Source organism: Catharus ustulatus, chromosome 3 (assembly GCF_009819885.2).
Source record: "Catharus ustulatus isolate bCatUst1 chromosome 3, bCatUst1.pri.v2, whole genome shotgun sequence".
Lineage (NCBI taxonomy): Eukaryota > Metazoa > Chordata > Aves > Passeriformes > Turdidae > Catharus > Catharus ustulatus.
This window is the reverse complement of record NC_046223.1, coordinates 55200935-55227588: the sequence shown is the minus strand read 5'-3', so window position 1 is coordinate 55227588 and position 26654 is coordinate 55200935. Positions and strand designations below refer to the sequence as shown.

Genomic DNA, 26654 nt, shown 5'->3' with positions numbered 1-26654 from the left:
CTCTGTGACTAATTGTATTTGTGAAAGTTACGACTAGAGAAGAGGTTAAATGCAAAGCCTAAGGTTGGCATATCAGCATGTCCAGTAGGCTGTTGTGTTTACTGGTCCTTGTGAATCTGAATGGAGGTGGAACCCTGAAGATCATGTTTCCAATGCTGATTCATCAGACTGACCATTTAGTTGTCTGTTTTGGGAATGAGAAATTACAGCAGTGCTTAGTGTGGCTGCTGGGCTGGCAGTATGTCTGCATGGATATGTTTGCTTTGAAGAAAGGAAAAAGCTGGATTCACTGAAGTGAAGGTGTATATGCAGCTATTCACAAACTTTAGCCATGAACAGCCAACAGTCGTGAGTAGCCAGTCACCTTCCTGTCAAAAAATCCCAAGATCTCTCCACTGTGAGCACAGGAAATCTTACAAGTCATGAGACTGATATGAAAATTTGTTTTTATGGTTATGATTGTTGTAATCAACTTCCAGTTATCCCCAGTGAATGGGTGTATCCTATGTCATGTGAGTGTGGATATTTCTAAGTGTAGTAGACAAAATTCCTCACACATCCAGAAAGCAGGATAACTGTATTTGTGTGCTGTGCCTGGGCTCACTGACCCTGCTAACTCTAGGATGCTTACAAGGAGGTATTATCGGTCTCTGTCATGCATTCCACAACACTTCAAGCTCTACAGCCTAGTGGGATGTCTGTAAACCTAAGGCAGAGTTAATCTGTTCATTTTATTGACTGTATGTGGTTTCTTTTGATTCCATTAAATGATTTTATGTTTGTTCCAGTACAACGAATAGAAAAATGTGGGGAGAGCAGCTTCAAAAAGCTATTTCCAGGACTCATCGCTACATTCAGCTGACATCAGCACAGCTTGTTGGTGTTTGTCTTTTCATCTTTGTACGACCATATCATGTCCCCTTCATCAGGTAAAATAAAAAGCCAAACCAAACAAAAAAACACCCACCCAAAAAACCCAGCAAACTAAACCAAAACGAAAAAAACTACCCTAAAATAAAACTAGCCTAACAAAAGCAACAAACCAACAAAACCCCAAAACCCAACCTGTATCTTCAGTAGCATCTGGTGTTGGAGTGTGGCCAAAGAATATGGAGAGGAGGGTTGCTCATCTTGGTGGGAGTCGTGCAAACCTGCTCAGTATGGAGAAAAGGCATGCTTCCAGACAGCAATAGGCTGGAGTCCATCTCTCTGGATAGCACAAAAACCAGGCAGCCTCAGTATCTTTCTCCAGTTAGCTGAAAACCCAGGCATGCTCCATGTGGGCAGTCAGGGTGGAACATCTTGTTTGGGTGCTATCTTTCTGGAAAGGAATGACCCAGGCTAGTAAATCCGAAACTGTTTGATGCACTGAATGAAGGCAAGTGCCTGCCTCTGCCTGAAGGGTAAGTTTTAGTTCTAGCCCTGTTTTCTTGTGGAAACAGGTAGTTCTAGACCTGAAAAGAATGGGGGAAAGAGAGCTAATTTTACCTCTTGGCATTTTATTGAGAGGAAAGAGAACCTATAAAGTGTTTGTCTTTCCCAGGTGTCATGAGAACCAGAACTGTGTGCCCAATCAGGAGGGTGCAGAGCTGTGTATCCTCTGCTTACTAGCTCAGCTGTCCCTGGAGAGTGACCAAACTCCTCCTAGATTACCAACCCATGGAAATACTGGCATTAAAATGCTCTTGCTGTAGGCAAGAATTGTGCAGGCTAAGTGTAAAAGAATTATGCAGGCTAAATGTAAATGGTTAGGAAGTGAATAATTAGCCAAAACTATCTTTGGGCATGTGTCTGACCTTAAAGCTCTGAGATCCAAACACTCCTCTACCCCCTATTAGGGCACTGATTGGCCACTGCATTTTGTGATTAAAATATCAAAAGCTGCCTCTTTCTTCCCTGTGATCTCTTATCTAATGAAGACCTCAGAACAGAGCTTGTGCAACATCAGGTGCTGTAAGCTAGACAGAGCAATCCAGGTAACTCTGATGGTCTTGCTTTGCCGATTTCCAGTAATCTTTCTTCAAACTTATTTTAAAGAATTTTTTTTTTTGCTACTATGAAGTTGTCCAGAGGAGAAGTGTTTCATTTTCTGACTTTTCATCCGGCTTACAAAAATACTGAGTAATCCAGTAGGAAATGAATGGTTTAAATGGAAATCAGAAACAGAACAGCACAGTGGTTCTGTTGCAGTTGTCAAACTGCCTGAAATTGGATGTAGCCCTTTGAAACTCAAGAGAAAAAGGGAAAGGTTTGATTTTAGTGACCAAGTTTCATCATTTAATGCTGATGTGCTGATATGTGAGCATAATCAAACGTAACCTGTGTGCTTGCATATTTTCCCCATGTCTAGAAAAGGGAAGGAAAAATGATCACAAGTGCAAAAAAATGCTTACAGAGATTGAAAAGATTTAGACAGAAGATAGAGAATAGAGAAATAATGGGACAATAGCTGGTTTATACATCAGTGAAAGGACTGATGAAATACAGTGGGTTATCTCAGCATAATCTTTGAACAACCAGTTGAATTCCAGTCAGGAGATGGATAGGCAGGCAGCAGGAAGAGAGAACTTTAGAGTGAAAAGACTGAAGTGCTTCTGTAGGAGTGTTTAAAACCCATTGTTTCATAGAAAACTTTGATGTTCCTCCTTTGCCTCCCTGAGGGTGTCTTCTGGTGGTGTCCTGCTGTCAGGAAAAGACAGGAAATTAAAGAGAGAGAAAAAAGGTACAAAAGATGGGGGAGGAAGAGAGAAGAAAATGAAGGGGGTGGGGAAAGGAGACCTTGTAACATCTTGCATCATTTAGATAACGAATTTCTGAGAATAGCTCAAATAAAACTTACCAGTTTTCTGCATGTCCCTTCTTAAAATCAGTAATATTCTAGTCAGCTCTGCTTGACGTTTTTTCTGGAAAGTAAAATTTTCTCACTGGGAAACACATGCATGTTGCTGGGGTTGGCTACAGCAATGATCTCATCATTTACTCATCTGATCAGAGAGCCATGCTTTGTTCTTGGAGTAGCCTGGTTATTTGGGAGAAATTGCCCTGAGAGCAGGTGGTCTGCTTTTTTTTTCCTTTTTTTTTTTTTTTCGGTAGTGAACTGTGTGCTAATCATCACGTTTAAATACTAAGTAATTATCAACAAGGAGACCTTAAGCAATTTGTCATCAGTTCAGAACTCATTTGAGAAGTTACATATAAGTAGTGGTATCCAATAATCTCTGATTTTATCACATCTGATTTAATGAATTATAGGTTATGATCTGTTGCTCTTTAATCAAATGGAAAATCCATCATGAAATGTGAAGTTGGATTTCAACACATATGAACAGTAAATTGTTAACTGTCTGGAAAGCAGATTCCCATATGTTCAAAAGTAAAAGGAAGCATACTAGTAAATTTAGATATTGCCAATATTTTAAGGACCGTGGTAGAGGTAGAGTTGAAAAATATATTCTATAGAAATTCCCATTATTTTGGAAATAAGGTCTTGCTGGTCCCTTGGAAGGGACAAGAAAAGGAGAAAAATATTTTTGAATAGTTTTATTTCTGTGCTATTGTATTATACCTACCTTGAAACATAAGTACATGAGCATCAAGAAACTAAAAGATGTCCCTAAAAGCAGCAAGCTTTCTAGAGGGGAGAAGACATAGCATTGTAAACTGGCTTTTCCCTTTATGTTGCAGTCAAAGTTAATTGAATCTTTGTCTCTGAAGCCCTTTACTCTGTTCTCTTTCTATTTTTTTTTAATGCAGGGATGTAGCAATAGACACCGTGAAGACAGGAATGGGAGGAAAAGCTGGGAATAAAGGGGCAGTGAGCATTCGTTTTCAGTTCTATAGTACCAGTTTCTGCTTTATATGCAGTCATTTGACTGCTGGGCAGACACAGGTGAAAGAGAGGAATGAAGATTATAAAGAAATCACACAGAAACTCAGCTTCCCAATGGTAAGTGTAGATGTATGTGTGCTAAAAACATTGGAGATAAAGGTGCATCGTGAAAGCTGTTTTCAGGCTGCCTTGGATGACAGGTCATCAAAGAAAACATCTCAGTACCATGAAAGAAAGTGTTAAAGGAAATGTTAGCAAATAAATAAATAAATAAATAAATAAATAAATAGTAGGGAAGCATGTTTCACAGAAGACTAGATACCACCCAATATAGCACTTTCTTTACAAAAGTACTAATCCTTTCAAAAAATAGAGTTGCTCCAGTGCTTGAAAAGTCCTTGGCATTGTGCAGTTAATGTCTAGATCACTGGTGTTAGAACTGGAGAGCATGATATTGATAGCTCTTGCTGGCTCTACTTAGTGAGAATTCCTGAAAGACCATCCATACCATTCAGTGCAGCAGTGCCTTAGCTGCTTCTGGTAGGGTATGATAGATCAGTTCTTGGGCACTGACATGGTACCCTCTGTTCCCTTTGTTTTGTCCTCGTGAATGTGTCACTCTCCAGGAACTGCTGGCTTCTCTCAGGGCATGGCAAGTAGGCATCACTGGTCTGCATGAATAACTTTCCCCTGAATTGTGTAAAATCAATCACCCTAGTGTTTTAATTCCAACTTGTCTTCTCAGGCCAGTAGGGGCTCCTTTGCTTCCCTTAATGTTGGTTGCTTTAATTTCCACAATACCTTCTTTCTTGGACCTCTCTGGAGAGGCCCTAAGCCAGGAAGGGATTGGACCAGTTTGTGTATTTCAGCAGAAAATGGCATTTAGGTTGCAAAGCATAAAATTTTACCTTCCTGTTGTTTGTAATGTTTAGAGGCTTGGCACGGGCAGCATATCAATCAGTTGGTTTATGTAGGAGCTAATACTGACAGACTGGACGTCCTGCGAAGAAGATGTGTTCCAAATGGTCATAAAGTTGTACTTATGATAGTTTTTCCTTCTAATACCTCGTTAACTGTTTGATGTCCTTGACACTTAAAACAGCTAAAGGTACCTTGTGTGTCTAATACATATAAAGAGTGCCCTCTAGTGCTGTGACTGCCACAGTCTGGAACGTTTCCCTTATGAATCTCTGGGGTTTAGAGGTTTATAGCTGAAATGGGAAGGGAAAAAATTGACTGGTTAGAGGATAGGATGCTAAATTTAGAACTGGCGTGAATTTTCATTGACGTTTGATTTCAATACCCTTACAAAGCTGTGACGTGCACATAAGATCGAATTTGGAGCTTCTTCTTACTCAGGAGCTTGTTGCTAAATTTGCCTTGGTACCAGAAGCACATTTTGTGTTATATTTAGAATATGCAAATATATGCATGTGAAATGTGTTAAGGAAACAAACATACATTTTGAATATTCATGACAGACAAACTGGGAATATAAAGCTAGGTTCCAGCTTACACATACCTTCAGAAAAGAGGGGTCAGAGTCTGACATTCTTGTTTGCAAAATTCAGCTCTGTGTGTTGCCAAAGACAGTGAAGGAGCCATTCTATTTTAGCACAGAATGAATTTTGATATATAAATTGTGATGAGTAGGTTCCAGTATTGAGTAATTCAGAGAGACCGAGTACTACATTTCAGAGCATTTTAAAGGTGTTTTTATGAATGTGATTTAACATTAACAGCATTCTGTACCTCACAACTAGGGCCAGAACATGTTCTCCCATGACTATGTCTTCTGGTGTGGCGATTTTAACTATCGCATTGATCTAACGTATGAAGAAGTCTTTTATTTTCTCAAACGTCAAGATTGGAAGACACTTTTGGAATTTGATCAACTACAGAAGCAAAAATCCAGTGGAAAAGTAAGGCAGTGTGTCTTATTTTCTTAAATAACTGCATGTTGGCCGTGTCTTTCTTGTTCCTTGAGAGAATGAAGAAGTTGTGTTTTCAGACCCTTGTTTGTAGCACTCGAATGCAGCAATTGGTTTAAAAATCAGATCATTGTGAGGAAGTTGATATGTCACCTTTCTCATCTGTAACTTAAAGAGATGTTCTTTGTTCAATTAGATTTTTAAAGACTTCCATGAAGGGACTATTAATTTTGGACCAACATATAAATATGATGTTGGCTCGGAGGCTTATGATACAAGTGATAAGTGCAGAACCCCAGCATGGACTGACAGAGTGCTTTGGTGGAGAAAGAAACTGCCCTTCGAAAAAACAGGTGCGTAGGATCCTTCTTTATCTGTAAGTTGTTTTAGAATTCATGTAGAACCCACTTAAGGGGATTTAATCGAGTGAGTGGTGCTTTATTCAAGCATATGTTCTTTCAGCTTCACTGGATTATGTGTCAGAGATAGAGAAGGCCCTTTCTTCTTGTGTGTGTGAACAAAGGCTTCATGCTACAGATTGAGAAGGTGCTGGGAGCTCACTGAGGAACTGAAAGCAGCCCAGCTGTACTAATACAGAAGTAATTCTGTTGTTTTTCAACAGAATCATTAGTCCACGTAAAGTTCCTGTGTTATAATGGCTAGATTGTTAAAACTGCTGTTCTCAGTAGATGTAGAAACAGTTTTCAGTAATTTTCTTCTGTAGTGATAATTCTTAGGAATATTTCTGCTCATTTATAGAATTGAGGGAGATTTCATTAATTAGTGCTTATAAAGTACGTTGAATTAATGAGTGGCCAATGCAACAGAAAGGCTGTTTTCACTCGTTATTCAAAAGTTACAGTTAAGAAATAAAAAATATTTCTTTGCATATCCAGGGATAGTTTTCATAATCATTCTCTCAGTCTACAGGAACATCTATCCCCCAGTGTTTCTAAAATTTGAATAAATTCATATTAAGAGTGTAATTGCTGGAGAATTAATTTGGTCTGTGCCTGCAGATGTGGTTTTTCACATGCGTGGAAATTTCAGCTTTGAATCTAAGTCATACCATGACTACATTAAGTGTAAAAACTGCAAAGCAAAACTAGGGCAATGAGAGAGTATATGTCATCATGATACAGTTAATCACTCTTATCTAAGGAATGAAAAACAAAGTAAGATGAGGAGCTTAAACCATTTATAGAGATGCAGTCCAGGAAAAAAAAAAGCTGTATGAAACATAATAGGGCAGTTAAAACACCCCTTTTGTGCTGACTGTTTCCATTTTAGGAGAAAGAACACCCTTCAGCATTTGTAATGCATATTCCTTATTTTGCATGGCAAAACTTGCCCCTGGGTAACTTTACAGCTGGAGTACATACAGCACATAGGACCTGACTAGCTGGTCTGCAAGAGTTTGGGTCCAGAACCGACTGGTACCTTCTCATCCCTGCAAAACTTTCTTAGATTGCTGCCAGTGTTCCTCGCCCTTACTGCTGGTGGCAAGGCTCTTCTGCCTCTCAGCTCTCATTGTTATTCTTATTGCTGTTATAGGTTAAATGACTGCTCGCTTTACAAGAAGAAAGTGTAGCCTCAGTGTGAGTGACTAGGAAGGAATGCCATATTCCATGTTAACTCATTTTCAGCTTCACAGAAAAGAGGGACAGAGTTATTCATTTATTAAAATAAGTGACCTAAAAACTTCCTTGTTACTAGCAACAGTAGAGTACCTCACTCTAGCATAATGTCTGGAGCACTTTTTGTCACCTTAATGGGCTTAATGGAATTATTTGGACGTTGGATCTGCAGGGGTTTGGTTTCTGCTATCTCTTTTATTATTTCTCCAATTCCTGTCTAATATTCACATTTGCAAAATAATTTCCAAGTACAGTGTCTGGTTTTATCCTCAGTGTTGAGGTAGGAGGTAAAATACTAATTTGACTCTTATCAACCCATGTTGTACAGATAATTAATTGGGTGACATTCAGGTCAACAGTTTTGCAGGTGTATTACTCTACTGATCAGCTGTCTTACTTGCACTCCCAGTCCTTTTTCTTTTTTTTTCCTTTCTAGTCCCTAATTTGTAGATCTCATAGGATATGAGCTCTTCTTTGGATGATACATATATAAGAACAAAAAAATCCCCACCTCCCACTACTAGGGTCTGTAGATAACTTCATAGTAAAATAATGTTTAACTGTTAGTAAAACTAGACTTGAGTGAGTTTTAAATAATATTTTGTGTTGCACAGCTGGAGAGATCAATCTTCTAGACAGTGATCTGAGTGCTGATACTAAAGTCAAGCACACTTGGACCCCTGGAGCTTTGATGTACTATGGGAGAGCAGAGCTGCAAGCATCTGATCACAGGTAACTAAACAATCAGAGAGAGGTTAAAATGTGCCAGGTTAAAACGTGTCATGCTGAATTAGACCTTCAGAGTGAGTGACCAAGTCTGATTAAAACAGGAACTACACCCTTTTTCTATGTTCAGTATCTGCTTGATAGATTTTTTCCTCTCATGGTGAGTTTTATACCAGAGTGGCAAATACCTACAGTCATGTGTTTATTTTTCCTGCACAGTGATTGCAGCAAGGATTGGATAAGTTGCAGCAAGAGGTATAGAAAACAGAGCTTTTTGTTGTTTGGTTTTGGAAAAGCTCCAATACCTAAGGGAGCTGCTCTAATGGATTTCCACTCAGCTTGCTGCAGGAGAAGAGGAGGTTGGGACTGTGTGCCCTGAAGAGGTGTAAGCCAAGCCACACAGGGACAAGTTTGGCCTCTTCACAGTACTCTAGTGTGGGGCTTCTGTTCCTCCTTTAAAAATGGAAATGGGAGAAGGTAGAAAAGTCAAAGGCTGGTGCTTCTGGTTGGTCTATATTATTAACTTACCTTTAAGGATATGAATGACCTGTCTTTGATAAACTTGTTCTCTGCTTCACTTCTGAGAAACGAAATCTGTAATAAATACATTTTGAAGGGTCCCTTACATTCAGAGTATTTGTCTCACCCCTTGCATGCTTTGTGGAAATGCTACAAAATTAGCCCCAGTAGCTGTCAATGTACTTCTGGTGGTCTTGCATGCCAGGACTGTTCTGTACTCCTCTAGCAATGGAAGAACATACCTCTTGCAATCGATTTCTCTGTGTCAAGGCTCTGACATTGCTGTGTTCTGCAAAGCACAGTGGAGCTGCTGCTGTCATTATGTAGGACCCTGAGGATGCAATCTGTGAAACATGACTGTTATATGCGGTTTTCTATTTCAGCAAATTTGATTCCAAAAGCTAGTTCTTAATTACAGTCAGCAGGTTTGCTTTCCAAAGGTTTGTGCTAGAAAAAGGGCACAGCTGTATGTTTGTGACATATAGAAATGGATTATGATTCACAATGCTTATGGAAATAGTTCATGCTTCCTATACATTTTCCCCCTTTATTATCCCTTTCTAGCCCTACTATTGCTACTTTCGTATGTTCTGGTAATGTTGGTAATGTATTCAAGAGCCAGGTCTATTGTCAGTAGACAGCAGCAATTTTGACACAGTTGTAAGAGCAGCCATCCCAGTCACTGCTCTGCGTGTATGTGCAGGTGAAAATCTGAGAATGTGGATTACACCCACTGAGATGAGACGAGTTCTCCTCTTTCAAACAGCTCTCTCAATTTTATTCAGATCTAACACACAAAGAAGTAATTTGTAAGAAATGGCTCAAGAAGTAAGTTTGCAATGTTGGTGCTTATAGTGTAATGGATTGGCACATACTTGCTACATGATGATGTTATACATCTAGAATACCCTGTCCTTAGTTTTTGGAAGAAGATGTGTCCTTGCCTAACAGAAAATAATATATTTCCATCCTGATTTATAGGTATTTGGGGCCACAGCTGTTTGATAATAGAGAAGTGTCCTGATATTTTTGGTCTGTAGGTTTACCATAAGTGCTGCATACAATTGTTATTTCAACTCACTTATGATGCGTCTTCACTGTTACATTCAGCTAATGCAGGACTGGGAAATATAATTAATAGTGTTCAAGGCATGATGTTGACCACTGCAGAAAAAAATGAAGCTTATTTGTTCTCCTTCTTTATATAGATTTTAATTTTATGTAAGCACTTCTTATTTTTACATTTTTTTTCCTTTGCTTTATGTAGGCCAGTGTTAGCTATTGTAGAAGTGGAGGTTCAGGAAGTTAATGAAGCGGCACGTGACAGTGTTTTCCGAGAAGTGTCATCTTTCCAGGGTCCACTGGATGCCACAGTAGTGGTAAATCTGTTATCACCAACACCTGAAGAGAAAAATGAATTTCCTGAAGACTTGCGTACAGAGCTTATGCAGATGTTTGAGGATTATGGCACTGTTGTTCTGGTCAGGTGAGTTTGGGATCTGAAATGGCATGGCATCTATTAAAAACCACAGACTAGAACATCCCTTTTGTCCTGACAGAGTTAACTTTGTATTGGAGGGAAGTATGTAGAACTCCTTTACTGCACTTTCAATTCTTCATTACAAAATTGAATGTAAGTGTTTTGAATATCTTATACCTTTCAGCAACCTTTTAAAGAAATAATCCAACAGCTCTCTTGTCTGAGTAGAAGGGAATTTTATTCAGTACAACACCATAAAGCAGAGACTTTGATGTAAATCATCATCTTTAGATTCAGGCCTCACTTCCAAACACTGCTGCTTCTGGTGGATCCTCTGGCCCTGCTTCAACTCCTCTGGGGGGGTCTGCTCTCTTCCACCACTCTTTCACACTTGGCAGGATTTCCTGGCTGACTCTCCTTCCTGTTGGGGGTCATTTTGCTTGTTTGTTAACAGTACAGCTTCTCACAGAGCTATCACCCACTGGGTTTGAGAGGGAGAGTGTGATACCTTCTGTCAGAGCAGTTTAATTTCATTCTGATTGATTCTTTACAGGGCTCCAGCACAGCTGTGAGACTTCTGTTTGGAGAAATACAGGCAAAAGACCTAACAGTTGACCTCTGGGAAACACTGACAAAAACTTGTTCATGTTTATTTGATTCATTTATTAGTGGAGAAAGCTGATGACCTGTTGTTGTATAGTTTTATAAAGTACTAATACAGGCTGAGGGTTCAAAAGCAGCTGTGCAGGCAAAACAGCACCACCTTGCTTGTGAAAAAAGGAGCAACAAAAGAACATGTTTTGGTGGATAGTTTTTGGGGGTTTTTTGTTTTTAATTGCTATAAATCCTGCTGGAATACTACTCTTTGGGAACATCCCATGTCCTCTGAGGGGAAGGATATGCAGAGCCACGGAAGTTAGTCCAGAGGGAGTGTAGATATTGGACTGGGTATCATGTCAACAGCAACTGAGATGTTTGTCCTGCTGTTCCAGGGGTGATCCAGAAAAGGGCAGGGTGCTGGGGTCACACAAGGGAGGATTGAAGAGGAGCCCAGCTGGGATTCATAGATCATCTGCTCCTCCTCAAAAAGTGGAACTGTGAAGGAAAATACAACTAAAACCAAATGCATAGCACGGGACATGTATCCTGTATATAGATCTATATGGTAGTTTTCAATCATGCTAGCCTTCAAAGAGTTTTATTCAATGGCGAAATAAAATGGTTTTTCTCCTCTGCCTTTTTTTCACTAGGATCTGTGGTGGTCAAATGCTGGTGACATTTGCAGACAGCAAATCAGCTCTTCGTGTTATGGATATAGATGGTGCCAAAGTAAGACTTTCTTAAACCTATCATAATAATTTCATAACAAATTTCTCAAAAGTGGTTGCTTAGAATGAAGTACTTGAGTTTCTACCTAAATCAAGTAGCATTATTTCAAAGAAAGTGCTCATGAAGTCCCACATCTGCTGAGGCTATTAATGCAGTATTTTAGTTTCAGGATGGCATGAGGTGACTTTTCATGGATCCCAAGCAGTGCTTAGGATCTGGCCTCTGACACCACTGCAGAACACATGGACTTGTTCGTGATTGTGTCTACTTGAAGCAGTTCTGACATTCTCTGTGACTGTACTATTGCCAAAGCATCCTCATGATTATGGTTTGGAGAATTTTTGTTTCTCCAGTGTATCAAATAGGCTCCTTCTGCTGAGCTGTAACATGATTCATTTGCTTCCATGGCAAATCCAGCATTAGCAGTAGGTGTTCACCTTCCCATCCCCTGCTTTTCCTTCCCACACACATACTCTACTAATCTTCAATCCCCTGTTGAAAAAGCTGTTTGTGGGGCTGTCCTGTAAACATAATACTTAAGTAATGGATTTAACTCTCATTCTTCTTTCGTATTTGCAACTTTATCTTCTAATTTGGCTGCTGCTATTGATGTAATTTATAGCACAGATTGAAACACAGTTGTATGCACACAGTATGTGAAGGTGCTGGGAATCTGAGTTGGGAACTTTTCAAACTGATTTTCCTGTCAAAGCTGCTGGCTTGTCTGTGTTTCCCCCAAATGTCGTAGAGCAACACACATAAGCAGCTGAAGTCCTAATCTGTTTGAAAATATACCTTCCATATACATCATAGATGATATTTTCTGGTCAGAGTCTCCTTAGAGGTGGCAGCAGTACAAAACTCTTGTGTGTTTTAAAGCTACTGACTCAAAAATGGCACCCTCCCATGCCAATATTGCTATTCCAGTGTTGTTTTGACGATATTTCTCCAGTATTTCCCAAATGCAGCAGCAGTGCTTTTGAGTTGTGAAGTTCATTTTCTTTCAGGAATATTGTTGCCGTCTGAAAACTTTGTTAGGGGGTAAGAAGAGTGTTTCCTTTCTGTTTAGATTCTGAAGTGAAGTTTTAGTCACATCAGTTTCTGAAGCAGTTGTACAGCTTGGTCAGAGCATGGTGCTAACATTGGGGTCCTGGGTTTAATGCCTTCTTGGGCCATTCCATTAATAGTTGGACTTGATGATCCTTCTGGGTCTCTTCCAACTCAGAATCTGTGATCTGTGTGATTGTGAACAGGCTGGCAGCACTTACTTATTCTGTTCGAGCATTCTGATTTTGTGAAGGTGTTTGGCAAAGGGAAACAATTCTTTCTGTGCTTAGGTTAGAGGCAGAACAGTAAAGATCCAGCCTAAAACTAAGGACTGGCTAAAGGGCCTTCAGGAGGAAATTGCACGAAAACGAGACAGCTTTGTCCCCATGTCCCCCACGGCAAACTCCCATCTTCTGGAGGAAAATTTTGACTTTTCAAGTTTGGACTATGAGTCAGAAGGTAAGCAACATGTTTCTAAGCTAAGTAGTGAGAAATTGTTTTGCTGACTTTGGTTGCACAGAGAAAGTACAGTATGAGTGTCAGTGGCACCTTAATTTGTAACAAAGCCACACTTCTTAAAAAGACAACTGTAATCAAAGCCATGACCTGACTCTGTGCCTGGGCATAGAACTGTTACTTAGATCATCCTGTCAATTTAGTGTTATATGTTAGCAAATTCAATGTATGGTACAGCTGTCTGTAGAAACACACTAATGAAACATGGGGTGGTTACAGAAGAATCTTGCCCAGCCTATATATTAGATTAACTGATAGTACAGATCAATTAATTGGTAGTGTAGAGAGACAGAGAGTGAACTTGCTCATTAATTCTTTGTTATCTAATATTTTAATCCAGGTGACATAGAGGATGAAGACGATTATTTAGAGGATGCCCTGTGTCAACACCTGGTAGCAGACACAGCTGAAGATATGTCGGAACGCCCTGGATACTGCACATCCATAGCTCTTTCAAACAAATCTGGACAAACCCCTCACCTGTATAGAGGTAAAGTATCCACCTTCCTAAAGGAAAGACCTAAAGGATTGTTGTTCTGTGATGGGCTCAACTCTGTCCTTTGAACAGTAGCAGTGGCAAAGCAGTCAGCTGTAATCTGGGAGTTTGTTGTGTTCAAATTACTTCAGAGGCCTGCCTGAAGTTTCTCCTTTGTTCCCATTAGATTTATTTCTGAAGGAGTCAAGGTTCATAGAATATATATATATATATATAAATATTCTTTAGGTTCTTCATAAATGTACAGTAATTTCACGACTATAAGGCGCACCCTTTTGACTAAAATCTCCCCCCAAAACCGGAAGTGCGCCTTATAGTCCGGTGCGCCTTATCTGATCTACAAAGTTGCGACATTTGCCACCCCGGAAGTGAGAGCCCGCCGGCTTCGGGGCCTCCCCCGCGCGGGGCGGACCCGCCGGCTTCGGGGCCGCCCCCGCGCGGGGCAGACCCGCCGGCATCGGGGCCTCCCCCGCGCGGGGCCGTCCCGCCGGCATCGGGGCCTCCCCGCCGGCATCGGGGCCGCCCCCGCGCGGGGCGGGCCCGCCGGCATCGGGGCCTCGCCCGCGCGGGGCCTCCCCGCCGGCATCGGGGCCTCCCCGCCGGCATCGGGGCCGCCCCCGCGCGGGGCCTCCCCGCCGGCATCGGGGCCGCCCCCGCGTGGGGCCGTCCCGCCGGCATCGGGGCCGCCCCCGCACGGGGCGGACCCGCCGGCTTCGGGGCCACCCCCGCGCAGGGCGGACCCGCCGGCTTCGGGGCCTCCCCACCGGCATCGGGGCCGCCCCCGCGCGGGGCAGACCCACCGGCATCGGGGCCTCCCCGCCGGCATCGGGGCCGCCCCCGCGCGGGGCCGTCCCGCCGGCATCGGGGCCGCCCCCGCGCGGGGCGGACCCGCCGACATTGGGACGGCTCCCTTGCGGGGGGTGTTAAAGCCGCAGGAATCGGATCGGCTGCTGCGCGGGGGGGGCGAAAGCCGCAGGGATCGGATCGGCTGCTGCGCGGGGGGGGCGAAAGCCGCAGGGATCGGATCGGCTGCTGCGCGGGCGGGGCGAAAGCCCCCGGAATCACGACGGCCGCCACGCGGGCGGGGCGAAAGCCCCCGGAAGCACGACGGCCGCCACGCGGGCGGGGCGAAAGCCCCCGGAAGCACGGCGGCCGCCGCGCGGGGGGGGCGAAAGCCCTTGGAATCACGGCGGCCGCCGCGCGGGGGGGGCGAAAGCCCCCGGAATCACGGCGGTCGCCGCGCGGGCGGGGCGAAAGCCCCCGGAAGCACGGCGGCCGCCGTGCGGGGTGGGGGCGAAAGCCCCCGGAATCACCGCGGCCGCCGCGCGGCGGGGGGGGGCGCGAAAACCGCCGGAAGCACGGCGGCCGCCATGCGGAGAGGGGGAAAGCCGCCAGAATCGGAGCGGCTGCCACGCGGGGAGGGGGAAAGCAGCTGGAATCGGGGCAGCGGCGGCACGGGGCAAGCCTGCCGGCATTGGGTCACCCGGAGCGCCAGGGAACTCCCGGAACAGCGGGGCCCTGGGGATGCTGCACGGAGCGGCGGTGGGCATAGCCCGGCCCTGCCGGGTACAGGCAGGCCCGGGAGCCAATGGCTGCCGGATTGAGGCGGGGCCTCGGCCAGCAAGCGTGCGGGAGGAGCTGGGGGCGGAGCCTCGCTGCAAAAAAAAACCCGGTGCGCCTTATAGACCGGTGCGCCTTATCTGATCTACAAAGTTGCAAAATGTGCCGGCTCCCGGGGGGTGCGCCTTATAGTCCGGTGTGCCTTATGGTCGTGAAATTACTGTATTACCTTTTTCCTGGGTTACCTGGCTCATTTGCACATTATTGTGAAGTGACTTGCTAAAAAGCAGATAAAGGTGTGGAGAAAACTGTTCAAAACTGCAGCAAGAACTAGCCAAGCCAGTTGTGGTCTTACAATGGGATATGATCAGGACATGCTTCAGTGGCCAAGCATTGACAGGCTGCAATATGTATTAAACACTTCATTGTGACAGCAAGTGATTCAGTAGCTGTCATTCTGCACTCTCTCGGAAGTGCTTCGTCTTCTGACATAAAAGTGAAAACTTTTAATACCTTCAAAGGTTGAGTCATAAGTAGAGTTCAAAAAGATTAAATTAAATTTGTACACTTACACAGACAGATTTTCCAAACAGAGTGATTTATGGCTTTCTTGCCCACCTTGAGTCAGAGTCTGGGTTCAGTGTGGCCAGACCCAAAAGCCTATCCCTGAGTCAAGGAGTAATCAGTCATTATTAAATACTGTGAAGTCAATCACTTTGTATTATAGGGTGCCTTGCCCTCCAAGCACCTCTGGCCTACTGTGTGATGATTCATTAAGCCACAGAGAATTGGTGAGTCTTGTCACCCACACTGACTCTTCTCCACAAAAAAAAAAATCACAAAGTAAATAGAGGTTATGGAGTATAGTTTGAAGGAAGTCAAGGTGGGGTCATGATCTCATATAACCCAAAATATGATATATTCAATTAATCTTAAAGTGTCTGCAATTTCAGATTCCTCCATAAGCTTCCAATTGTGCCTGAGTAACTCCTAACTGAAGGTATGATGACTGTGTAGCTGGTGGTAGACACAGATGGAAAACAGTGACAGGCACAATAGTGTGTATGTGTGTTTCTGAGGTCAGGGAAGTGCACAGCTTCATGAAACTGATGTCCCTGCAAGCAGCCTTTCAGGGACAGAATTGAGTGATAATGGCTGGCTTTTGTTGTGTTCAGTTTTACTGCCAGAACTTCAAACCATGCCTCCAGGTGCCTGCATGAGTCCTTGGGTCCTGCTGATGGGCCTATATCTGTAGCTTAGAAGTACTGAAAATGCAGAGAGCATGGGGAGGGCGGCTGGGCAGACCACAGGCTCTGTCTCTGTGGCTGCCATCTGCTGCTGAGTGGGAGCAGGAAGCTGTGAGGCAGCTCGTGATTCCCTGCAGACAACAGCTTTCCGAAAAACAAGAACTTGTTTACAAATGCCTGAAGTGCAAGGGACTGCTGCTGCATAATTCCTTCCCCATCTCTCCAAAACACTGAGACAAAACTAAGCCCAGTGGATCTGGGCTTGCATAGCTGGGCAGCCATGGCAGGGTGAGAGGACTGAAATGCAAGTCCTCACTATAGCAGATGGGGGAGAATAAAGCAACCCATACTCCTCTCCTCTCCAGCTGTCAGAAAGGCTTAGAGGAGATGAAAGACTGAGTAATTAGCTAGTGATCTAAGGTGCAGCTAAGAGCTACCAGACTGAGGCCACTGTACCTGTTAGGAGATGTTGCTGGAAAGCAGAGATGTGATGATTGAGCCATTCAGACAGATTTTTCTCTGGTATAAAAACAGTTCTCCTGTGCAAGAAAAGGTGTCTAATCCTCAAATGGAATTCCTATGTTTGGGATAGAAAGCAAGGAATTCACCATGACTAGCCATAACAGTTTGAGTGGAAGCAGGCTGCCACTAAGTCTGGCTGTGAAAATTTCAGAATCTAACAAGGTGCCTAGTAACCCTGGAATCAGATGCAGGAATTCTTTGTGTTGGTGCAAACAGCTAATAAATGGTGGAAAAGGAGAGAGAGAGAGAAGGAAGTATTTGTCAAAAGGGTAGATGTTTCCTGCAGTGGGAGCAGGCAGAATTGGGGGAGAGCAAAAAATGTGAATAGAGCTGTCATGTTGCTGAGAGACCTGGCTGAGGCTTGCCATTCATAATCACCTCTCTCCTGACCTCTCAGATCTGTTGCCTCTTACCCAGTGTGTATCTAATACAGACACTTTCTTAAATGTCCCTAGATGATGCAGACCTGGCCGATTTGAAGCGGGAGCTGGACGGAGGTGGGGAATGCCGGCGCCGGATTCCAAGCAGGTCTCTGTCCATTCCTACCAGGCCTCGGCCACTTCAGCCACCACAGAGGCCTCCCCCTCCTGGTAAGGTGAACTTTCTTTAATGTGGTGTGGGCCCCAGCTGAACAGTTTTTGCCTGCCATGTCTAGGTGACAAAGAAAGTAATAACTTGTTCTGAAATGTCAGGTTATCGAGGGACTTGTACTTACTTCCCAGCCTGTTTCAGCCTGAGCATTACTGCCATTAGTAAGGGGAGAAGTTTGTCTTCAGGATGACAGATACTCCACAAAAAAATTGTCTTTAGTAAGGACAGAATAGCCCATATGTTTCATACTAGCTCACCACTCAGGTTAGCAAGTTGAGCAGCCACTTTGTGGCAATAAAGATATTGGTATTTATGCCACTGATTTACAAAGTCACTGAGTGTTTTCTTGCAGTTTTTTGGATTCTGAATTACAGTAATTTCACAACTATAAGGTGCACCCTTTTGACTAAAATTTTGGCCCGAACCCAGAAGTGCGCCTTATAGTCCAGTGGGCCTTATATATGGGCAAAGTTCGGAAATTTGCCAATAAGGAAGTGTGAGCCGCGAGCCGCGGGAGGAGCCGGCAGGGCTGCAGCAGCCGGGTGGAGGAGGGGCAGCAGGGCTGCAGTGCCGCAGCAGCTGGGTTGGGGCGGGGCCTCAGCCAGCATCTGTGCAGGGGGAGCCGGTGGCAGATCCTTGCTACAAAAAAAAATGCGCCTTATATATGGGCAAAAGTTTGGAAATTTGCTGACACCCGGAAGTGCGCCTTCTAATTCGGTGCGCCTTATAGTCATGAAATTACTGTAATTGTAATCAGAATTTTAACAATCTTTGGCAAAATACTCATTCAGGACAATTTTTGCCTTTTCCTTCTTGGCAAGCAATTCTTGTGTTTATGAAAGAAATGCAAAGTGGATTATGATTTTCAGTGAGGCACAAATGGAAATTATGCTCTTTACCTAAGCTCTGCTCCCCTGAGATGCCATCCAGAGCTGTGCTGCTCCTGTTTTCATGGCTACTTCTGGATGAAAGCTGATTGCTAGATGAGCATAATCATATTTGCCTCCTATATTAGGCAAGCTATACATCATGTTTTCCTTGCAGCCCAAAAGCCTCTCTTTTTGTGTACATTTTCTAGACTTAAATTAGAAGTTCTGTGATGATCACCTGATAGAAGATGGACTCTTTAGGATTATTCTCATTCATTTTTGAGTCTGTTGCACAGAAGTGCCAGTACTGGTATCTGTATTTCTGTGTCTGGAATGCAATGTTAATGCTCAACTGTGGTCATCTAATTAATTAAATGAAAGAAAGACTAACTACAAAACTGCTTCATGAAACAGTGATGGTATGCATATTGTTTTTGCTCCATTGTAGATAAATTTTTGTATCAGCTCTTGAATGTAAAAAGCCATTTTTTTTATTCCTCTTCCAGCTGGAACATCAGGCAAAAAGTCCCCCTCAGATGGTTCCCTGTCTCCAGGAAGCCATTCCACCTGCTCCATCCTGGCAACAGCAAAGCTGCTTCCCGGAGCCCCTCAGCAGCCAGTGAGTCCTGCTGCTCAGCATGGCCCCTTGGCATTGTCCTGATCCCTCCCTTCCACACTGAGAATCACGTACAGGATGCACCTGTCATACAAGGAAGGAAGTCCATCACATGTCTGAGCTGAAAATGCAAAGATAACTTCTTGTACTGCAATACTAAACTGTAGGCCCTGTTAGGCAGCAGAAAAAGGTTAATAAATTAACAGGAGTTAGGAAGGCCAAAGAGCGGGAGAGAGAGTGAGTGGTGTAAGAGCAGAGCACTGTTGCTGCTTTCTGACAGATGCTAACTTGAATTTTTGATACCATAATTTCTCACCTCTGTTTTGTTGGGCCGTGATAGTGCCCAGAATGCAGGAAAAGTCTTGACCACTGCCAGCAAGGCTGTTAGTCCCCTGAGGAGACCAAGACCTGCATGTGGAAATGCCTCCTCACTCCTGTCTTGCTGGATGAGGACCCTTAATACATTGAACAAGAGATGGCTAAGGGACTAGCTGTGGCATACAGGCACTGGCCTTCTGTCAGCTGGCAGCAAAGATGCACAATTTGCTAAAAGATTCCCATTTCTTTAGTATTTATAGATCACTTGCAAGAACAGAATTTTACAGGTGTATGATCTTAGCTGTAAAATTAGAAGGGTAAAAGAAAAATCAGTTCTCTCAAGAAGATTCATTCTTCTGTATTTTTTAAAGCCCAAAGTCCGGACTGGAATAAGCAAACCTTACAATGTCAAGCAGATCAAAACAACCACAGCTGAGGAAGCAGAAGAAGCTATTAGATGTCTTATGGAGGCCAAAGGAGGTAAGCACAGCTTTCTAACTGACTTCTAAAGATCTTTAAATAAAGAAAACGGTAGATTTATTCATCTCACCATAGCCCAGATGCACATATTCCTATTCAGAATTTCACCTGAACACGTTCTTGCAAAATTGTATGTAGTATTTTATGTCAGTTCTGATAATATTAAGATGATTAAAATTTTATATTTGCAAGATGATTGAAATTTTATGGTTTTTTGTAGAACCTGCTACTAGAAGAACCTTGGGTTATTTATGCCCAGATTTAGTGAGAAAAATTAAAATACAAAGATGGGATTTTATTAAACGGATGGTGCCTGTGTTAGCTCAGACTTGCATAAAGGATATTTGCTGCTCTATTTACTGAATGCTCACTATTCCAAGCAGAACTACAGAGCAAATGCAGCTCTAGGAGAAATAACCTGGATTCTGTTCACATTTGGACAGCAAGTATAGCTGTAACCTAGATAAAAGCTTGCACTACTTCAGCTTGAATAGCTAAGCTAAAAGGCTACTCTGTGCTTAGGCTCTCTGTGTAGTCCCTGGAGAAGAGAGCTTCTTGCAAGGGCAAGTTAGAGCACAAAACTAGCTTAAGTACTGTGAATGTACCCCCAGGGTTGCATGCAGTCTTTCTGCTGATGCTGTATGAATGAAAATGGCTACCTGAGTTTGCAAGGCTCTCAGTTTAGCAGAAAATTATCCTTTTTCATTTCTATGTAGAATGAATACAGTCTGGAATAATCCCATTTATTTAAAAATACCATAAACACATATTGATGTTTGTTCCTCAGTGCTGTTCTTTTCATTTTGAAATCAGATTTATTCTCCATTGATTTTGAAATTCACATTCACTTGGTGTGGTAAGAAAACTAGTCTGGTCAGCATTACTTCCTGTCCCTTGTACTGTGCCACCAGTTATCACTTACAGTTCTTTCCAAAGTGCTCTACAAGATGCATTGTTGGTATTGTTGGTTTTCTAGATAACGGCAAAAGGACGCTCAGACCTTGAGCCCAGTACTCCTGAACCCCCAGCCAGTGTTTTGCCACTTGACCAAATGGTGGCACAGCACTGCTAGTTTGGCATGAAATTATTTCAGATGGAGAAGTTTCTCCCTAACAGCCTCTTACAGATGTTACAGGTTTGCAAAGGTTTGTGCTTAGTTCCAAAACCTACCTTCTTGGCCTGAGTTGGCCCTATAGGCATGAACATTTTGGGAAACATAGTTGCGAAAGAAATTAGCTTGAATCTATGTTCTGTTCAGGCCAGGATGCCATATTTGGTTTTGCTTTTCAGGAGTACAGGAAGATGCAGTAAAGCTTGTTCCAACCAGGAACCAAACTTCGTCCAAACCTGAGGCCCTTCCCAGCATCACGAAGTCAGCATCATTTCAAGGGTCGCAGGCAGGAGCGGTGCCTGTGCCTCATCGTCCACCACCCAAAGTTCCAACTCCAAAGAAGCCAGTGCCCCTGCAAAGGACCGGAGTCAAGGTGGAAAATGTAAGAGAATTGCAGCAAAATGCATCCAGCTTTCATTACACAGTGTAAATGATGGAGGGGTGGGCTAGTTGTTTTTTGCAGGAAGTCCTGTTATGGCAGCAGTGCTGGAATAATTTTGTGTGTTACAGTCACCAAGGCATAAAAATGCAAGAAAGATTGGAAAGAGAGCCATATTCAGCTTTTGTATTTGTCACTATATTCTCTTTTTTCCTTCTGGTTTGTCTAAACCTTTTTGGGATTTAAGACTCATTTGTTCTTTATCAGAGTCTCTACTTTTGACTGTAAGTGGTCTGCTTTGTAAAGATTTGAGGCAGCTTCTTCATCAGTTCTGTGTCCTGTGTCCTTTCTTGCTTTTCTTGCACACATTGTAACGGGATTCAGCCTTTCAGTTTGAATTCTGGAATCTACTCAAGAGTTCATATTCCCAAAATACAAAGCTGTAGGTGTTCAGGTTTTAATATATGTCAGGTCTCTACAAGGGAGACAATAGTTCACTTCTAGAGCTGCTAAAATGATTATCTAATTTGTAAAGCAATTTGAGTACAAGAGAAAGGCAAATATAACCTTTTATGTTCTTCCTTTGACAGAATCTCTGCTAAGGAAGCTCTGCTCTAAATTTTTAGGGCTCCTGCCTTACCTTCATTTGGTGAAGGCACTCACCCCTTCTCTGTAATGGACTTTGCTGTCTTTGCTGTCTTTACTTAGCAGATTCACCAAAAAACCCAACCCAGACAGCATAGTCTATGCCAAGGAGTGGACAGTTTGTTTTGTATAAGTTGCTACTATTCCCAGGTCACTCTTGAAAGGTGCTGAGAGGGATTGCTATTTTGGTATCAGTTATGTGAAAGCTTCTGCACAAATAGATCTATTTCAGTTTGACTCTGCCCTAGAATGCCACTCCTTCCTCCATCTGAGGGAGGTCAGATAGGAGTTGTGTACTTGAAAACCTCTACCCAATCCCCCTCTATCACAGTCAAACATAGGCAACTTAATAGCACATAGGAAGAAGTGGCAAGGGATATGTCCAGCATGAGATACTGACTAAATATTTTGCCCGCATGAAAAAGCCTGTACATTATCTTTTAATACTGTGCAAGAGTAATAAAGAATTTAAATGCTTTCATTCAGTCACATAGAGTATGAGAAATCTGAAGCAGTCCTTGCTCTCCTAGACTGAGCTGGGCTTGTTATTTATATACTTTTAAATGCTGGATGTATGCTAGACTGGACTTTGAGAGCTTATTTTTATCTTCAGTTGCCAGCATCAGAGAGACAGGCCAGAGCCCTTAATGCATTTATTGGGTTAGCTTAAGCTAATTCTCCTTCAACCTCATCTATCCAAATAAGCTACACCTAAAGGCATGGGCCTCTCTGTACCATCTTGCTTAGGTAATATTAGTCAGCAGAGAGATGTAACAAATAAATAACATCTCAGACCTGTGTTAATTTGGCCCAGAGCAAAATCCTAACCTGAAAAGGGAGATGATCAGAAAGAGCTGTGAGTGATCAGGCTGTAGGGTCCTGGTCCTTCACAGCTCTCTGAAAGTGACTGCAAGGCACAAAGCATGAGTCCAGAGCCCAGCAGATAGAGTGGAGAACTGTGCTGTCAAGCCTGCTCTTTGTACTGCTTTTTTTTCCTTCCAGGACCGTCAGCTTTTCTTAGTAATGCTGTCAATTATACTTGCACCAGTAGTGACTCAGAGTTTAAGGTCCCTTTTTGTTCTCACATTTCTTCTTCCATTTCCTCCTCAGGCCATGGCTCCAGAAGAGCAATTTGACCAACAGACAGCACAGTCTCCTTTTGGCTTGCTAGAGCCCCTAGAAGCTGGAGCTATTCTTAGTCCAACCAAGATCACTCCAGTCCCTAAACCCAGAACACAAGCTGGGAAGCCACAGGAGAGCAGGGGCAACAGTGAAAGGCAGCCTCTGTCGGCAAGCACAGCTGAGGCCATTGTACTGCCTCCCCAGAACACTCCCTTTGCCCCAAAGGTGCCACCACGAAGGAAGAAGTCGGCTCCTGCAGCTTTTCATCTCCAAGTTCTCCAGAGCAGTGACAGCCCCCTTTTTAGTGGGTCACTGTTCAACTCCAACAACAACAACCCTGGGTCCTGCCCCCAGACTCATGGCCCTGCTCACTTGGGTCCTACAGCTTCTGCTGGCCCAGAAACCAGCACCACTCAGCCCTTGGCACCAGGTGCTGCAGAACTGATGGCAAAGCTCCAGGGCCCTTCTGCACCAGCAGGCCAGCATCCACAACGACTGTATACCAGCTCCCTTGCAGAGAACACTAATCTTCTGGACCGTGACATGCATTCTTCCTTCCCTCTTTCCATACAGGCACCATCAACTACTTCTCCAGCACACACTTCAGAAAATTTAAATAACCCCAATCCAAAAGATTTCAGTCACTGGGTTACATTTAGTGATGATGAAGACAGCAGTGCAGTAGCAGAAGGGTTTAACAAACTGCTTGTCTTCGAACAAAACAAAAATACCTTAATGAAAACAAATACTGATTTAGAGTTGTAAAATTTTGCCCCCTTAGTGTTCCAAAAGAAATCATAATTATGATGCAAAATAAAAAATAATTTTTTTAATTTAATGCAATAGATCATCTGTCCATGCTACATTTCATTTTCAGTTTAAAGATACGGCCCCTGGAGGGAAGTATACAGAGTACCTACAACCTAACATTGCATTTAAAAACTTCCTTATTCTAAGTTATTTCTTTTTATTAATCCATCTTAAGATGTTTTATTTCATTTCAGGTACAGATCATAGGTAAGAACATGTAATAATGTATGGAAAAAAATACATTTAAAAAAGCATTTTCCTGTGAAATGTACATCTAAATAAGTTTCTGTTTGAAATAAAGCATCCTTACTTCAAAGAGTTAGGCTGCCACAATTATTCTGAAATGAACATCCAGATGGAGAATGTACACCGGTATAAGAGCAGCTGTAACACTGGTAACTCTGCTGCAAGTTTCCAAAACTCACCCTGGTTTTTGTTCCCAAGCCCATGTCCAACAGCATACTTTGAAAAAGAACTGTAGTTTTCCACATGCGGTTTCACTGCAAAGAAATGCTACAGGCTGCTTGCGCATTGTCTGTGCAGATCCTGAGGAAATGCGGGGAATGGTTGAGACCAGCTGATGCCACAGGTACTGGCTTAGGCATGTCTTATGCTAAAAGCAGTTTTGCAATTCAGTGTTGTGTCCCTGTTCCCACTCAATGTCTTCATAAGCCAATGTCATGTCAGTCTTCTTTCCACAGTGCAGATGAGGAATGAGCTGGTCCTTTTTGCATTGCCTGTGGAGTAGAAATGCGCACAATAGGTGCCATTTGTGCAAGGCAGGCAGTTAATAACCAGATTGCAACTTGTCATGGTAATTTGTTAAGAGAAGCATCAAGATTTCCCATTATTAAAGCAAGGAGAATTTTTAAGCAGGTGGTGAAACTGAAAAAACAACAAATGTAAAAAAAAAAGTTAAGATGTATTTTAATAGTTAAGAAGGTTTTTTTTTTTCCTTTTTCCATACAAAAATTAATTGGCTTGTTTTGAGCTTCCTGAAGACTGGGAATTTAGCCATTTTCTTCCTCACAATGTCTACCTGTTTCTCTGCCACTGCCAAATTCTGAAAACAAGATGTCCTGTAAGAGAGAATGCTGCCTTTGAGCACCTGTCATCCTCCTCTGCACTCTCATTTCCCAGACACTTTAAAAACATCCCCAGAACCTTCAAAGGCCAAGCCCATAAAGCCCAGTGCTAAGCTTTTCGTGTGAGTGTCAGTTTAACATGGTTGCAGGCTGGTGAATAATATAAGATACTAGTTTCCCTACAAGATGACACAAAGCCTTTGCCTCTTAGTCCTCCTCTTAAAAAAAATACAGTGAATATTTATGGGCACATCTCAGTATAAAACATTAGCAGTAAAAAAGAAAGAGTACGGTATATGATCACATCCAACATTTTCTGCAAAGATAATTAACAGCTCTAGGACAGCTAATTTACATGTTAATGAAAGTGTTAGCAGGAAAGCCAATTAAACTGGATTTATACAAGTCAAATAAAATCTGCTTTATTACTCTCCTTGAATAAGAGACGGATGTGGCCTTTAGCATTCTATCTTAAGTCTGTGTCTGTGGCAAGCTGCCCACTGAAGGATGAATCCTGGCAGTTCGCTGGTTTATGCTATCAGTGACAGCAGATACTGCTCAGTTGCAGCAAATCAAGGGAAGGGGACAGACAGTCCAGCTGAAAAGGTTACAACACAGAATGAAGAATTTCCTGTCTCAATAAATTACCTTCCACACCGGTACCCAACATCCCAGCCAAGTGTTATCTCAGAGGCAGGAGCTTGTGACCAGCTTGTGACCTGGTTTTAGTTTCAATGGTCAGAGGAAGCAAAGCAGAGCCAGACTTGCTCCATGTTTGGGAAATCACTATGGAAAACGCAGACTGCAGGAGGCAGTGATTCATTCCTTCTCAATTTGGGATTAAGCCAGGCCCTACCATGTGAAAAGAGGCCAAGTAACGTGACCCCTTATTACCTGATGTCCACAACCAGGGAACCCACAGCACAGCTGTGTTCTCAGCTCTGCTGCCCACCCTCACTGGGACATAATCAATGGAAATCACTGTCCTCAGTGACAGCTGTCAGCCTTCAGGAACACATAGTGGGCTGTAGGGAGTGGTTATCCCATGGTTATCCCATGATGTTTTTCTGGTCATGAACCCAGCACTTGGCAAAAACTGTTGATGGCCCGTGTGAAGCCAGGTATGAATGATTTACCAGACACAGCTCTGCAAGTGTCTGCTTCTTTAATGTGAGAGGCCTTGGCAAGACACCACGTGAGCTTGCCCAGAGCCTGCAGTATTGCAGTTTCAAGTTGCAGTAGGCACCTGGTTGCTCTGCTGCATTTGCATTTGGGGTAAGGGGTTCTCCTTGGTAAGGCAACTGCCTGATTTAGCTTTTTTAGGGGGGTTACCACTGAAACAAACAAAAAGAAAGCAAACCAAATAATTGGTTAGAATTTTCACTTTGACAAAAAACAACATTTTTGCTTTTCCCTTTTCATCCAGAATTGCCATTTTCACCAGATGGAAAATTTCTCATTTCCAGCCAGTCGCTCCAGGTGGCGCCAGAAAGCACAAGTCACAGCAATTGAATACTTGGTGGCTGCTACTGAAACACCAACACAGTTACACCAGACTGCTGGACAACAAGGGCAAAAGAGACCAACCCCTTTTAGCCCTCCCTTCCCATCTATCTGCCACAGTGCAGATGAGATGAAACATCATCTCCTCAGACAACTCACACACAACCTGCCTGGCACACCTTCAGCTGAGTCACTGGATGGGATTAGAAGAGTAGTTTGAGACCTGAGAATTTACAGAAAGACACCAGGAAGCAAAAAAGCATCCAATTCCTGATGGGAAGCAGAC

At 43.1% G+C, this 26654-nt stretch overlaps 1 protein-coding gene across 3 annotated transcripts in view; it reads left to right on the top strand.

Moving 5' to 3' along the window:
* The window catches only part of SYNJ2 (synaptojanin 2), a 67394-nt gene extending 43298 nt beyond the window's left edge, over positions 1–24096 (top strand). For all 3 annotated transcript variants that reach the window (XM_033056786.2, XM_033056787.1, XM_033056788.1), the window contains 14 exons: positions 789–929; positions 3754–3946; positions 5593–5751; positions 5957–6113; positions 8012–8129; positions 9910–10128; positions 11373–11451; positions 12789–12957; positions 13355–13504; positions 17295–17429; positions 18806–18918; positions 19605–19713; positions 21004–21206; positions 22959–24096. In XM_033056786.2, coding sequence (XP_032912677.1) covers positions 789–929; positions 3754–3946; positions 5593–5751; positions 5957–6113; positions 8012–8129; positions 9910–10128; positions 11373–11451; positions 12789–12957; positions 13355–13504; positions 17295–17429; positions 18806–18918; positions 19605–19713; positions 21004–21206; positions 22959–23735 — 2722 coding nt within the window. In that variant the 3' untranslated portion in view covers positions 23736–24096. The remainder of the gene's footprint in view (positions 1–788; positions 930–3753; positions 3947–5592; positions 5752–5956; positions 6114–8011; positions 8130–9909; positions 10129–11372; positions 11452–12788; positions 12958–13354; positions 13505–17294; positions 17430–18805; positions 18919–19604; positions 19714–21003; positions 21207–22958) is intronic.
* The last annotated feature ends 2558 nt before the right edge of the window (positions 24097–26654 follow it).